The following is a 15,562-nucleotide window of genomic DNA, read 5'->3' on the forward strand; positions in this document are numbered from 1 at the left end:
GCTATTACATCACCCCAACGGGCTGCTGCGAGCTTTTGAGATTTACATAAAATACCAGGCAGTGCTGACACACATGAGCTCTCAATAATTGTGACCACGGGAGAATTAAGACAAGTGTGGCCAGCCTTCTACCCAGTGACCCTCCTTCTCTTATTCTTTGCTCTTCTGAGAACAGTTTTGGGAGACTTCACGTGTCATGGCTGAACGATCCCTCAGAAATTCATTTCCCTTTGAAAAGAATCAACCAGTTGTCATTTAATCGACCCTGACTCATAGTGACCCCATGTGTGTCAGAGAACTGTGCTCCACAGGGTTTTCGATGGTTGATTTTTTAGAAGTAAATCTCCAGGCTTTTCTTCCGTGGCACCTCCGGGTGTGTTCGAACTGCCAACCTTTGGTTAGCAGCCGAGGCCGTAACCATTTACACTACCCAGGGACCTTAGAAAGCATCACAGCCTTCTACAAATACTGTACGACCCCACTTACATGGAATACCTATGACAGGCAAGTGTACAGACACCCAAGTTTAGTAGTAGTTTGTAAGACCGGGTGGGGGGAAGGGGGAAGGGGACACGGAGCTTCAGTTAAAGGTGATGGGAAAAGTCAGAAATGGATAATGGTGATGGCTGAACAGAGAGGCAAATGTGACTAACACCACTGAATTGTACAAGTTAAAAAAAGGAGGAAATGACCAATATTTTGTTGCATATATATTTGCCACATTAAAAAAAAATAAACCAAAACCTCCTAATGGGACATGTCTGCATTCAGGGCTTCGATAGCCTCTGACTGGTTTTGTTAGCAGAACCGAACTTTGTAGGGGAGCCCTGGTGGTGCAGCGGCTAAGTGCTCGGCTGCAAAGCCAAAGGTCAGCAGTTGAATCCACCTGCTGCTCCTCAGGGGAAAGATGTGGCAGCCTGCTTCCATAAAAATTATAGCCTTGGAAACTCCATGGGGCAGTTCTACTCTATCCTACAGGGTCACTAGAAGTTGGAATAGACACAATGGCAATGGGCTTATCCAGCTCTGCAGCCCGGCACCAGGGGCCCCCATGAGCCCCAACAGTCAAGCAGTGCTTTACTAGCACGAGCTTGGAAGACTCCACACAGAACAGATGAAGCCACCCACAGCAGAGCAAAGTGGTGCCCTTGTCCCTCTGCTTGGCTCCATCATGGGGAAATGGACAGTTCTTACAGACTTATCTTGGTCCAGGGCACTTCAAAGGACCCTTGGGGCATTTGCCTCCCCCAGGAGCTCCCCCCCCGACCGTGCCAACGAAGTTTGGGGGGACGAGGCAGAAGTGTGGAGGGGAGGGGAATGAAGAGGGTCTCCCTGAACCGCCCCTCTTGCGTGGAGTGAGGGTCTTCTTCTCTGAGGCAGAGCAGGGGGTGGCATCTAGGTGCTCTAGACCATGTTAATATGCTTGGCTGCTGACAGAAAGGTGGGAGATTCAGGTCCACCCAGAGGTGCCTTGACAGAAGGGCCTGGTGACCTACTTCCAAAGCAACAGCCATTGAAAACCTGATGGAGCACAGCTCCCCTCTGACACGTACGGGGTTGCCATGAGCTGGAGCAGGCTCACTGGTGATTGGTAAAACAAGATTGGTAGATCATGCCAAAGGAACCCTCGGTCAAGCCTGGGCTTGGCAGTGGAGGGGACACCCCACCTGAGTGGGGACGGCACAGGGGGCTGGCACATGTGTTGGAAGAGGGTCCACAAGGCCCCCACTGCTGCAGTGGTGAGGGGCTTCACGCCCTCTAATCCCACCTCCCAGCCAGAGCCAGGCTCCCCTCCCCATCAGCCACCCCCGGAGCAGGTATGTCCCTGCCCAGGGCCCACCCGAGGCCTTGATAGGAGGGGCCCCATCAGGTGGGCAGAACCTACTGTGTTCTTCCGGCTGCTCAAACTCGGCTTCTTCGAGCCTGTCTGGAAATGGGAGAAAAGAGAGGGGCAGTCAGCTCCCCAGCCAGTGCCTCTGGGTCTGGACGATGAGGAGTGGGTGGTGGACGAGTTGGCCAGGACCACATCGTCAGGGGTCTCCAGGCCAGGACACAGCATAACGGTTGGCCCCGCCCCATGCAGGACCTTCCTCCCACAAGAGGCCCTGTGGGGACGGGGCACACACCCCTCAGAGGGCAGTGGCTTGGCTCCATCCGCCTCTGCCAGGGAGTGGGGCAGCGGCCTCGGCCCGACCCCTGCCTGCTTACCATGTGCTCCTGCCCTCCTCACCCCCACAGCAGGAACTTCTCCAGGCCTCAGTTGCCACCTCTTTAAAATGGGCTGATACTAACTGCTCCTCGGCTGGCTTAGACGTCAGACGAGAAAAATCCTGTGGACCCTGTCAAATGCTGTGCAGACGTGAGCCGTGACAGGGGCAGCGCAGCACCAGGTGTCGGGAAGTCCCGACATAGCAGCCAACCGGACAGGGGGCCCCAGCTCCGCTCCCTGAGAGACAGGTCCCAGGAAGCCAGCCTGGCTCAAGCCTTGAGGTGTTACCATCAAATTTACTCTGCCCATTTAGGAGGAGGAAAGGGGCTACAGGTCTAAAAGTTTTCCATCTAAAATTGGTGGAGAAAAGGTCTTGGGATGCATGTCAACAAGCAGAACAAATGCACACGTGTGTGTGTGTGTGTGCTTGTATATGTGTGTATATGTGTGGGTGTGTATACATGTATGTATGCACATGTACATGTATGTGAATGAGTGTACATATTTACGTGTGTGTGTGTACTGTGTGGGTGTGTATGTCTGTGTACGTGCATGTGAATGCATGTCCCTATGTAGATGTACGTGTGTGCGTGCATGTGTAGATGTGGTGTGTACATATGTGGACTACATGTGCAGTGGGGGTGAACATGCATTGTTTGTGTACATAGGTGGTGTGTGCTACACATGTACATGTGTGTGACACATGTGTCCTGCGTGTGCATGTGTATTACACATGTCTGTGCATAGATGTTCATGTGTGCGGCGTATGCACATGCATGTGTGTATGTGCTGTGTGTACATGCGTGGCTGTGTGCTCTGTGTATATGTGTGTGTGCTGTGTGCACATGCGTGGGTGTGTGCACTGTGTGTACATGTGTGTGCCACATGTGTACGTGTGTGCTGTGTGTACATTGCATGCCACATGTGTACATGTGTGTGCTGTGTGTACGTGTGTGCCGCATGTGTACCTGTGCGGATGTGTGTGTGCCATGTATGTGTGTGTGCACATGTGTGCACATCAGGATGAAGACGAGCTGCAGCTACCGGCGGAGCACCGACAGCCCTTGCCGTGTCCAAGCACCCGCCTCAGCCAAGTTCCCTCAGTGCCGGCTGTTGTGACATCTATACAGCTCCTTCATCTGCACTTTGCAGCCTTCAGAGAAACCCTCTCATGAGAAGAGCGGTGTTGAGACAAAACGGACACAGCTCTGGCTTTAGGAGGTCAGCCTGGGGTTCAGCCCGGCCCCACCTGCAGCCAGGCCACACCCAGTTTCCTGATCTCATGACGGGGAAAAGCACACCTGCCCAGGTGTGTAGCAGAGAGCCAGGCCCAAGCGGGGCCACTCTGCTGGTCAAGGTAGAATCAGGCCCGCCCGCTCTCCTCCTCGCCAGCAGGGCTTCAGGGGTGCCAGGGCGTCTTTGCTGGGGCCTTGAGTGGTCAAGAAAAGGCCCCCCCGACGCTGGTCCTCGGGCAACAGGGCGCTCAGGGCTGCTGCTCTGTGTTCCCTCAGCTCTAACCTCACTCCCGGGTCTGCGTCCTGATTGCCAGCCGCCCCCATGTGTCCCAAAGGTGGTGATGGCATCAGTCTGTGCACCGCAAAGTGCCTCGGCTCAGATTCACTATTTGTCCACGGAGGAAGGAGGGAAAACATCCCCAAAAGGAAGAAAAGGGCTGCTGAGAAAAGTGGCCTGAAGCCAGAAATGGTTGACATTTTTATGACTAGACAAACATGATAAAAACCCAGGGGTGGACCCCTCACCTACTGCTGGTGGGAATGTAAAATGGTGCAGCTGCTGTGGAAAACAGTGTGGCCATTCCTTAAAAAGCCGAACAGAGAACTACAATATGACCCACCAACTCCAATCCTAGGTGTATAACCAGAAGAAATGAAGCAGGAACGCAAACACAACCTGTATACCAGTGTTCATCACAGCACTGTACACAACAGCCCAGAGGTGGAAACAACTTAAATGCCCATCAACAGACAAACGGATATGCAGAATGCGGTCCAGCCACACAATGGAAGACTACTCCGCCATAACGAGAAACGAGATCCTGACGCACGCCAGCACCACGGACCTTGGGAACATCATGCCGAGGGAAACACATCGGTCACGAGAGAAAGTGATCCCACTTACATAAAATAAGAAAAAATATGGACACCAAAAATTATTAGCGGTTACGAAAGGGACGGTGTCATGAATTGAATTGTGTCCCCCCAAAATATGTATCAACTTGGTTAGGCCGTGACTCCCAGTAGTGTGTGGTTGTCCTCCGTTTTGTGATTTTCCTATATGCCATAAATCATAACCTCCGCCTGTGGTTAAAGAGGATTAGGGTGGGACAGTAACACCGTTACTAAGGTCACATATCTGACCTAACGTAAAGGGAGTTTCCCCTGGGGTGTGGCCTGCGCCATCCTTTATGTTACAAGACATATAAGGAAAGGGAAGCAAGCAGAGATGGGGGGACCTCATCCCACCAAGAAAGCAGTGCCGGGAGCAGAGCGCATCCTTTGGACATGGGATTCCTGCACGGAGAAGCTCCTTGTTGAGAAGAAGATTGATGACAAGGACCTTCCTTCAGAGCTGACAGAAAGAGAAAGCCTTCCCCTGGAGCTGATGCCCTGAATTGGGACTTCTAGCTTACTGGACTGTGAGAAAATAAATTTCTCTTTATTAAAGCCATCCACTTGTGGTATTTCTGTTATAGCAGCACTAGGTGACTGAGACACCATCCACTGTGGTATTCCTGTTATAGCAGCACTAGGTGACTGAGACACCAGCCACTGTGGTATTTCTGTTACAGCAGCACTAGGTGACTGAGACACCAGCCACTGTGGTATTTCTGTTACAGCAGCACTAGGTGACTGAGACACCATCCACTGTGGTATTTCTGTTACAGCAGCACTAGGTGACTGAGACACCATCCACTGTGGTATTTCTGTTACAGCAGCACTAGGTGACTAAGACACCATCCACTGTGGTATTTCTGTTACAGCAGCACTAGGTGACGTAGACACCATCTACTGTGGTATTTCTGTTACAGCAGCACTAGGTGACTGAGACACCATCCACTGTGGTATTTCTGTTATAGCAGCACTAGGTGACTAAGACACCATTCACTGTGGTATTTCTGTTATAGCAGCACTAGGTGACTGAGACACCATCCACTGTGGTATTTCTGTTATAGCAGCACTAGGTGACTGAGACACCATCCACTGTGGTATTTCTGTTATAGCAGCACTAGGTGACTGAGACACCGTCCACTGTGGTATTTCTGTTATAGCACCACTAGGTGACTGAGACACCATCCACTGTGGTATTTCTGTTACAGCAGCACTAGGTGACTGAGACACCATCCACTGTGGTATTTCTGTTATAGCAGCACTAGGTGACTGAGACACCATCTACTGTGGTATTTCTGTTATAGCAGCACTAGGTGACTAAGACACCATCTACTGTGGTATTTCTGTTATAGCAGCACTAGGTGACTGAGACACCATCCACTGTGGTATTTCTGTTACAGCAGCACTAGGTGACTAAGACACCATCCACTGCGGTATTTCTGTTACAGCAGCACTAGGTGACGTAGACACCATCTACTGTGGTATTTCTGTTACAGCAGCACTAGGTGACTGAGACACCATCCACTGTGGTATTTCTGTTATAGCAGCACTAGGTGACTAAGACACCATTCACTGTGGTATTTCTGTTATAGCAGCACTAGGTGACTGAGACACCATCCACTGTGGTATTTCTGTTATAGGAGCACTAGGTGACTGAGACACCATCCACTGTGGTATTTCTGTTATAGCAGCACTAGGTGACTGAGACACCGTCCACTGTGGTATTTCTGTTACAGCACCACTAGGTGACTGAGACACCATCCACTGTGGTATTTCTGTTATAGCAGCACTAGGTGACTGAGACACCAGCCACTGTGGTATTTCTGTTATAGCAGCACTAGGTGACTGACACACCATCCACTGTGGTATTTCTGTTATAGCAGCACTAGGTGACTGACACACCATCCACTGTGGTATTTCTGTTACAGCAGCACTAGGTGACTGACACACCATCCACTGTGGTATTTCTGTTACAGCAGCACTAGGTGACTGAGACACCATCCACTGTGGTATTTCTGTTACAGCAGCACTAGGTGACTGAGACACCATCCAGTGTGGTATTTCTGTTACAGCAGCACTAGGTGACTGAGACACCATCCACTGTGGTATTTCTGTTACAGCAGCACTAGGTGACTGAGACACCATCTACTGTGGTATTTCTGTTACAGCAGCACTAGGTGACGTAGACACCATCCACTGTGGTATTTCTGTTATAGCAGCACTAGGTGATGACTGAGACACCATCCACTGTGGTATTTCTGTTATAGCAGCACTAGGTGACTGAGACACCATCCACTGTGGTATTTCTGTTATAGCAGCACTAGGTGACTGAGACACCATCCACTTGTGGTATTTCTGTTACAGCAGCACTAGATGAGTGAGACACCATCCACTGTGGTATTTCTGTTATAGCAGCACTACGTGACTAAGACGCCATCCACTGTGGTATTTCTGTTACAGCAGCACTAGGTGACTAAGACACCATCCACTGCGGTATTTCTGTTACAGCAGCACTAGGTGACGTAGACACCATCTACTGTGGTATTTCTGTTACAGCAGCACTAGGTGACTGAGACACCATCCACTGTGGTATTTCTGTTATAGCAGCACTAGGTGACTAAGACACCATTCACTGTGGTATTTCTGTTATAGCAGCACTAGGTGACTGAGACACCATCCACTGTGGTATTTCTGTTATAGGAGCACTAGGTGACTGAGACACCATCCACTGTGGTATTTCTGTTATAGCAGCACTAGGTGACTGAGACACCGTCCACTGTGGTATTTCTGTTACAGCACCACTAGGTGACTGAGACACCATCCACTGTGGTATTTCTGTTATAGCAGCACTAGGTGACTGAGACACCAGCCACTGTGGTATTTCTGTTATAGCAGCACTAGGTGACTGACACACCATCCACTGTGGTATTTCTGTTATAGCAGCACTAGGTGACTGACACACCATCCACTGTGGTATTTCTGTTACAGCAGCACTAGGTGACTGACACACCATCCACTGTGGTATTTCTGTTACAGCAGCACTAGGTGACTGAGACACCATCCACTGTGGTATTTCTGTTACAGCAGCACTAGGTGACTGAGACACCATCCAGTGTGGTATTTCTGTTACAGCAGCACTAGGTGACTGAGACACCATCCACTGTGGTATTTCTGTTACAGCAGCACTAGGTGACTGAGACACCATCTACTGTGGTATTTCTGTTACAGCAGCACTAGGTGACGTAGACACCATCCACTGTGGTATTTCTGTTATAGCAGCACTAGGTGATGACTGAGACACCATCCACTGTGGTATTTCTGTTATAGCAGCACTAGGTGACTGAGACACCATCCACTGTGGTATTTCTGTTATAGCAGCACTAGGTGACTGAGACACCATCCACTTGTGGTATTTCTGTTACAGCAGCACTAGATGAGTGAGACACCATCCACTGTGGTATTTCTGTTATAGCAGCACTACGTGACTAAGACGCCATCCACTGTGGTATTTCTGTTACAGCAGCACTAGGTGACTGAGACACCATCCACTGTGGTATTTCTGTTACAGCACCACTAGGTGACTGAGACACCATCCACTGTGGTATTTCTGTTACAGCAGCACTAGGTGACTGAGACACCATCCACTGTGGTATTTCTGTTACAGCAGCACTAGGTGACTGAGACACCATCCACTGTGGTATTTCTGTTACAGCAGCACTAGGTGACTGAGACACCATCGACTGTGGTATTTCTGTTACAGCAGCACTAGGTGACTGAGACACCATCCACTGTGGTATTTCTGTTACAGCAGCACTAGGTGAGTGAGACACCATCCACTGTGGTATTTCTGTTACAGCAGCACTAGGTGACTGAGACACCATCCACTGTGGTATTTCTGTTACAGCAGCACTAGGCGACTGAGACACCATCCACTGTGGTATTTCTGTTCTAGCAGCACTAGGTGACTAAGACACCATCCACTGTGGTATTTCTGTTATAGCAGCACTAGGTGACTGAGACACCGTCCACTGTGTCATTTCTGTTATAGCAGCACTAGGTGACTAAGACACCGTCCACTGTGGTGTTTCTGTTACAGCAGCACTAGGTGACTGAGACACCGTCCACTGTGGTGTTTCTGTTACAGCAGCACTAGGTGACTGAGACACCATCCACTGTGGTATTTCTGTTACAGCAGCACTAGGTGACTGAGACACCATCCACTGTGGTATTTCTGTTACGGCAGCACTAGGTGACTGAGACACCACCCACTGTGGTATTTCTGTTATAGCAGCTCTAGGTGACTGAGACACCCTCCACTGTGGTATTTCTGTTACAGCAGCACTAGGTGACTGAGACACCACCCACTGTGGTATTTCTGTTACAGCAGCTCTAGGTGACTGAGACACCCTCCACTGTGGTATTTCTGTTACAGCAGCACTAGGTGACTGAGACACCATCCACTGTGGTATTTCTGTTACGGCAGCACTAGGTGACTGAGACACCATCCACTGTGGTATTTCTGTTACAGCAGCACTAGGTGACTGAGACACCATCCACCTGTGGTATTTCTGTTACAGCAGCACTAGGTGACTGAGACACCATCCACTGTGGTATTTCTGTTACAGCAGCACTAGGTGACTGAGACACCCTCCACTGTGGTATTTCTGTTACAGCAGCACTAGGTGACTGAGACACCATCCACTGTGGTATTTCTGTTACAGCAGCACTAGGTGACTGAGACACCACCCACTGTGGTATTTCTGTTACAGCAGCACTAGGTGACTGAGACACCATCCACCTGTGGTATTTCTGTTACAGCAGCACTAGGTGACTGAGACACCATCCACTGTGGTATTTCTGTTACAGCAGCACTAGGTGACTGAGACACCCTCCACTGTGGTATTTCTGTTACAGCAGCACTAGGTGACTGAGACACCATCCACTGTGGTATTTCTGTTACAGCAGCACTAGGTGACTGAGACACCATCCACTGTGGTATTTCTGTTACAGCAGCACTAGGTGACTGAGACACCACCCACTGTGGTATTTCTGTTATAGCAGCTCTAGGTGACTGAGACACCCTCCACTGTGGTATTTCTGTTATAGCAGCACTAGGTGACTGAGACACCATCCACTGTGGTATTTCTGTTACAGCAGCACTAGGTGACTGAGACACCATCCACTGTGGTATTTCTGTTACAGCAGCACTCGGTGACTGAGACACCATCCACCTGTGGTATTTCTGTTACAGCAGCACTAGGTGACTGAGACACCATCCACTGTGGTATTTCTGTTACAGCAGCACTAGGTGACTGAGACACCACCCACTGTGGTATTTCTGTTATAGCAGCTCTAGGTGACTGAGACACCCTCCACTGTGGTATTTCTGTTACAGCAGCACTAGGTGACTGAGACACCATCCACTGTGGTATTTCTGTTACAGCAGCACTAGGTGACTGAGACACCATCCACTGTGGTATTTCTGTTACAGCAGCACTAGGTGACTGAGACACCATCCACCTGTGGTATTTCTGTTACAGCAGCACTAGGTGACTGAGACACCATCCACTGTGGTATTTCTGTTACAGCAGCACTAGGTGACTGAGACACCATCCACTGTGGTATTTCTGTTACAGCAGCACTAGGTGACTGAGACACCATCCACTGTGGTATTTCTGTTACAGCAGCACTAGGTGACTGAGACACCACCCACTGTGGTATTTCTGTTACAGCAGCACTAGGTGACTGAGACACCATCCACCTGTGGTATTTCTGTTACAGCAGCACTAGGTGACTGAGACACCATCCACTGTGGTATTTCTGTTACAGCAGCACTAGGTGACTGAGACACCCTCCACTGTGGTATTTCTGTTACAGCAGCACTAGGTGACTGAGACACCATCCACTGTGGTATTTCTGTTACAGCAGCACTAGGTGACTGAGACACCACCCACTGTGGTATTTCTGTTACAGCAGCACTAGGTGACTGAGACACCATCCACCTGTGGTATTTATGTTACAGCAGCACTAGGTGACTGAGACACCATCCACTGTGGTATTTCTGTTACAGCAGCACTAGGTGACTGAGACACCCTCCACTGTGGTATTTCTGTTACAGCAGCACTAGGTGACTGAGACACCATCCACTGTGGTATTTCTGTTACAGCAGCACTAGGTGACTGAGACACCATCCACTGTGGTATTTCTGTTACAGCAGCACTAGGTGACTGAGACACCACCCACTGTGGTATTTCTGTTACAGCAGCACTAGGTGACTGAGACACCATCCACCTGTGGTATTTCTGTTACAGCAGCACTAGGTGACTGAGACACCATCCACCTGTGGTATTTCTGTTACAGCAGCACTAGGTGAGTGAGACACCATCCACTGTGGTATTTCTGTTACAGCAGCACTAGGTGACTGAGACACCCTCCACTGTGGTATTTCTGTTACAGCAGCACTAGGTGACTGAGACACCATCCACTGTGGTATTTCTGTTACAGCAGCACTAGGTGACTGAGACACCATCCACTGTGGTATTTCTGTTACAGCAGCACCAGGTGACTGAGACACCACCCACTGTGGTATTTCTGTTATAGCAGCTCTAGGTGACTGAGACACCCTCCACTGTGGTATTTCTGTTACAGCAGCACTAGGTGACTGAGACACCACCCACTGTGGTATTTCTGTTATAGCAGCTCTAGGTGACTGAGACACCCTCCACTGTGGTATTTCTGTTATAGCAGCACTAGGTGACTGAGACACCATCCACTGTGGTATTTCTGTTACAGCAGCACTAGGTGACTGAGACACCATCCACTGTGGTATTTCTGTTACAGCAGCACTAGGTGACTGAGACACCATCCACCTGTGGTATTTCTGTTACAGCAGCACTAGGTGACTGAGACACCATCCACTGTGGTATTTCTGTTACAGCAGCACTAGGTGACTGAGACACCCTCCACTGTGGTATTTCTGTTATAGGAGCACTAGGTGACTGAGACACCATCCACTGTGGTATTTCTGTTACAGCAGCACTAGGTGACTGAGACACCATCCACCTGTGGTATTTCTGTTACAGCAGCACTAGGTGACTGAGACACCATCCACTGTGGTATTTCTGTTACAGCAGCACTAGGTGACTGAGACACCACCCACTGTGGTATTTCTGTTATAGCAGCTCTAGGTGACTGAGACACCATCCACTGTGGTATTTCTGTTACAGGAGCACTAGGTGACTGAGACACCATCCACTGTGGTATTTCTGTTACAGCAGCACTAGGTGACTGAGACACCCTCCACTGTGGTATTTCTGTTACAGCAGCACTAGGTGACTGAGACACCATCCACTGTGGTATTTCTGTTACAGCAGCACTAGGTGACTGAGACACCATCCACCTGTGGTATTTCTGTTACAGCAGCACTAGGTGACTGAGACACCATCCACTGTGGTATTTCTGTTACAGCAGCACTAGGTGACTGAGACACCACCCACTGTGGTATTTCTGTTATAGCAGCTCTAGGTGACTGAGACACCATCCACTGTGGTATTTCTGTTACAGCAGCACTAGGTGACTGAGACACCATCCACTGTGGTATTTCTGTTACAGCAGGACTAGGTGACTGAGACACCATCCACTGTGGTATTTCTGTTACAGCAGGACTAGGTGACTGAGACACCATCCACTGTGGTATTTCTGTTACAGCAGCACTAGGTGAATAAGACACCATCCACTGTGGTATTTCTGTTACAGCACCACTAGGTGACTGAGACACCCTCCACTGTGGTATTTCTGTTACAGCAGCACTAGGTGACTGAGACACCCTCCACTGTGGTATTTCTGTTACAGCAGCACTAGGTGACTGAGACACCATCCACTGTGGTATTTCTGTTACAGCAGCACTAGGTGACTGAGACACCATCCACCTGTGGTATTTCTGTTACAGCAGCACTAGGTGACTGAGACACCATCCACTGTGGTATTTCTGTTACAGCAGCACTAGGTGACTGAGACACCCTCCACTGTGGTATTTCTGTTACAGCAGCACTAGGTGACTGAGACACCATCCACTGTGGTATTTCTGTTACAGCAGCACTAGGTGACTGAGACACCATCCACCTGTGGTATTTCTGTTACAGCAGCACTAGGTGACTGAGACACCATCCACTGTGGTATTTCTGTTACAGCAGCACTAGGTGACTGAGACACCACCCACTGTGGTATTTCTGTTATAGCAGCTCTAGGTGACTGAGACACCATCCACTGTGGTATTTCTGTTACAGGAGCACTAGGTGACTGAGACACCATCCACTGTGGTATTTCTGTTACAGCAGCACTAGGTGACTGAGACACCCTCCACTGTGGTATTTCTGTTACAGCAGCACTAGGTGACTGAGACACCATCCACTGTGGTATTTCTGTTACAGCAGCACTAGGTGACTGAGACACCATCCACCTGTGGTATTTCTGTTACAGCAGCACTAGGTGACTGAGACACCATCCACTGTGGTATTTCTGTTACAGCAGCACTAGGTGACTGAGACACCACCCACTGTGGTATTTCTGTTATAGCAGCTCTAGGTGACTGAGACACCATCCACTGTGGTATTTCTGTTACAGCAGCACTAGGTGACTGAGACACCATCCACTGTGGTATTTCTGTTACAGCAGGACTAGGTGACTGAGACACCATCCACTGTGGTATTTCTGTTACAGCAGGACTAGGTGACTGAGACACCATCCACTGTGGTATTTCTGTTACAGCAGCACTAGGTGACTGAGACACCATCCACTGTGGTATTTCTGTTACGGCAGCACTAGGTGACTGAGACACCACCCACTGTGGTATTTCTGTTATAGCAGCTCTAGGTGACTGAGACACCCTCCACTGTGGTATTTCTGTTACAGCAGCACTAGGTGACTGAGACACCACCCACTGTGGTATTTCTGTTACAGCAGCTCTAGGTGACTGAGACACCCTCCACTGTGGTATTTCTGTTACAGCAGCACTAGGTGACTGAGACACCATCCACTGTGGTATTTCTGTTACGGCAGCACTAGGTGACTGAGACACCATCCACTGTGGTATTTCTGTTACAGCAGCACTAGGTGACTGAGACACCATCCACCTGTGGTATTTCTGTTACAGCAGCACTAGGTGACTGAGACACCATCCACTGTGGTATTTCTGTTACAGCAGCACTAGGTGACTGAGACACCCTCCACTGTGGTATTTCTGTTACAGCAGCACTAGGTGACTGAGACACCATCCACTGTGGTATTTCTGTTACAGCAGCACTAGGTGACTGAGACACCACCCACTGTGGTATTTCTGTTACAGCAGCACTAGGTGACTGAGACACCATCCACCTGTGGTATTTCTGTTACAGCAGCACTAGGTGACTGAGACACCATCCACTGTGGTATTTCTGTTACAGCAGCACTAGGTGACTGAGACACCCTCCACTGTGGTATTTCTGTTACAGCAGCACTAGGTGACTGAGACACCATCCACTGTGGTATTTCTGTTACAGCAGCACTAGGTGACTGAGACACCATCCACTGTGGTATTTCTGTTACAGCAGCACTAGGTGACTGAGACACCACCCACTGTGGTATTTCTGTTATAGCAGCTCTAGGTGACTGAGACACCCTCCACTGTGGTATTTCTGTTATAGCAGCACTAGGTGACTGAGACACCATCCACTGTGGTATTTCTGTTACAGCAGCACTAGGTGACTGAGACACCATCCACTGTGGTATTTCTGTTACAGCAGCACTCGGTGACTGAGACACCATCCACCTGTGGTATTTCTGTTACAGCAGCACTAGGTGACTGAGTCACCATCCACTGTGGTATTTCTGTTACAGCAGCACTAGGTGACTGAGACACCACCCACTGTGGTATTTCTGTTATAGCAGCTCTAGGTGACTGAGACACCCTCCACTGTGGTATTTCTGTTACAGCAGCACTAGGTGACTGAGACACCATCCACTGTGGTATTTCTGTTACAGCAGCACTAGGTGACTGAGACACCATCCACTGTGGTATTTCTGTTACAGCAGCACTAGGTGACTGAGACACCATCCACCTGTGGTATTTCTGTTACAGCAGCACTAGGTGACTGAGACACCATCCACTGTGGTATTTCTGTTACAGCAGCACTAGGTGACTGAGACACCATCCACTGTGGTATTTCTGTTACAGCAGCACTAGGTGACTGAGACACCATCCACTGTGGTATTTCTGTTACAGCAGCACTAGGTGACTGAGACACCACCCACTGTGGTATTTCTGTTACAGCAGCACTAGGTGACTGAGACACCATCCACCTGTGGTATTTATGTTACAGCAGCACTAGGTGACTGAGACACCATCCACTGTGGTATTTCTGTTACAGCAGCACTAGGTGACTGAGACACCCTCCACTGTGGTATTTCTGTTACAGCAGCACTAGGTGACTGAGACACCATCCACTGTGGTATTTCTGTTACAGCAGCACTAGGTGACTGAGACACCATCCACTGTGGTATTTCTGTTACAGCAGCACTAGGTGACTGAGACACCACCCACTGTGGTATTTCTGTTACAGCAGCACTAGGTGACTGAGACACCATCCACCTGTGGTATTTCTGTTACAGCAGCACTAGGTGACTGAGACACCATCCACCTGTGGTATTTCTGTTACAGCAGCACTAGGTGAGTGAGACACCATCCACTGTGGTATTTCTGTTACAGCAGCACTAGGTGACTGAGACACCCTCCACTGTGGTATTTCTGTTACAGCAGCACTAGGTGACTGAGACACCATCCACTGTGGTATTTCTGTTACAGCAGCACTAGGTGACTGAGACACCATCCACTGTGGTATTTCTGTTACAGCAGCACCAGGTGACTGAGACACCACCCACTGTGGTATTTCTGTTATAGCAGCTCTAGGTGACTGAGACACCCTCCACTGTGGTATTTCTGTTACAGCAGCACTAGGTGACTGAGACACCACCCACTGTGGTATTTCTGTTACAGCAGCACTAGGTGACTGAGACACCATCCACTGTGGTATTTCTGTTACAGCAGCACTAGGTGACTGAGACACCATCCACCTGTGGTATTTCTGTTACAGCAGCACTAGGTGACTGAGACACCATCCACTGTGGTATTTCTGTTACAGCAGCACTAGGTGACTGAGACACCCTCCACTGTGGTATTTCTGTTACAGCA

General features: G+C 49.4%; 1 protein-coding gene across 10 annotated transcripts in view; it reads right to left on the reverse strand.

Moving 5' to 3' along the window:
- SH3TC1 (SH3 domain and tetratricopeptide repeats 1) overlaps positions 1–15,562 on the reverse strand; it is a 71,625-nt gene that overhangs the window by 23,311 nt on the left and 32,752 nt on the right. For all 10 annotated transcript variants that reach the window (XM_049886685.1, XM_049886686.1, XM_049886688.1 and 7 more), the window contains one exon: positions 1,886–1,927. In XM_049886685.1, coding sequence (XP_049742642.1) covers positions 1,886–1,927 — 42 coding nt within the window. The remainder of the gene's footprint in view (positions 1–1,885; positions 1,928–15,562) is intronic.

Source organism: Elephas maximus, chromosome 5 (genome assembly GCF_024166365.1).
Source record: "Elephas maximus indicus isolate mEleMax1 chromosome 5, mEleMax1 primary haplotype, whole genome shotgun sequence".
NCBI lineage: Eukaryota > Metazoa > Chordata > Mammalia > Proboscidea > Elephantidae > Elephas > Elephas maximus.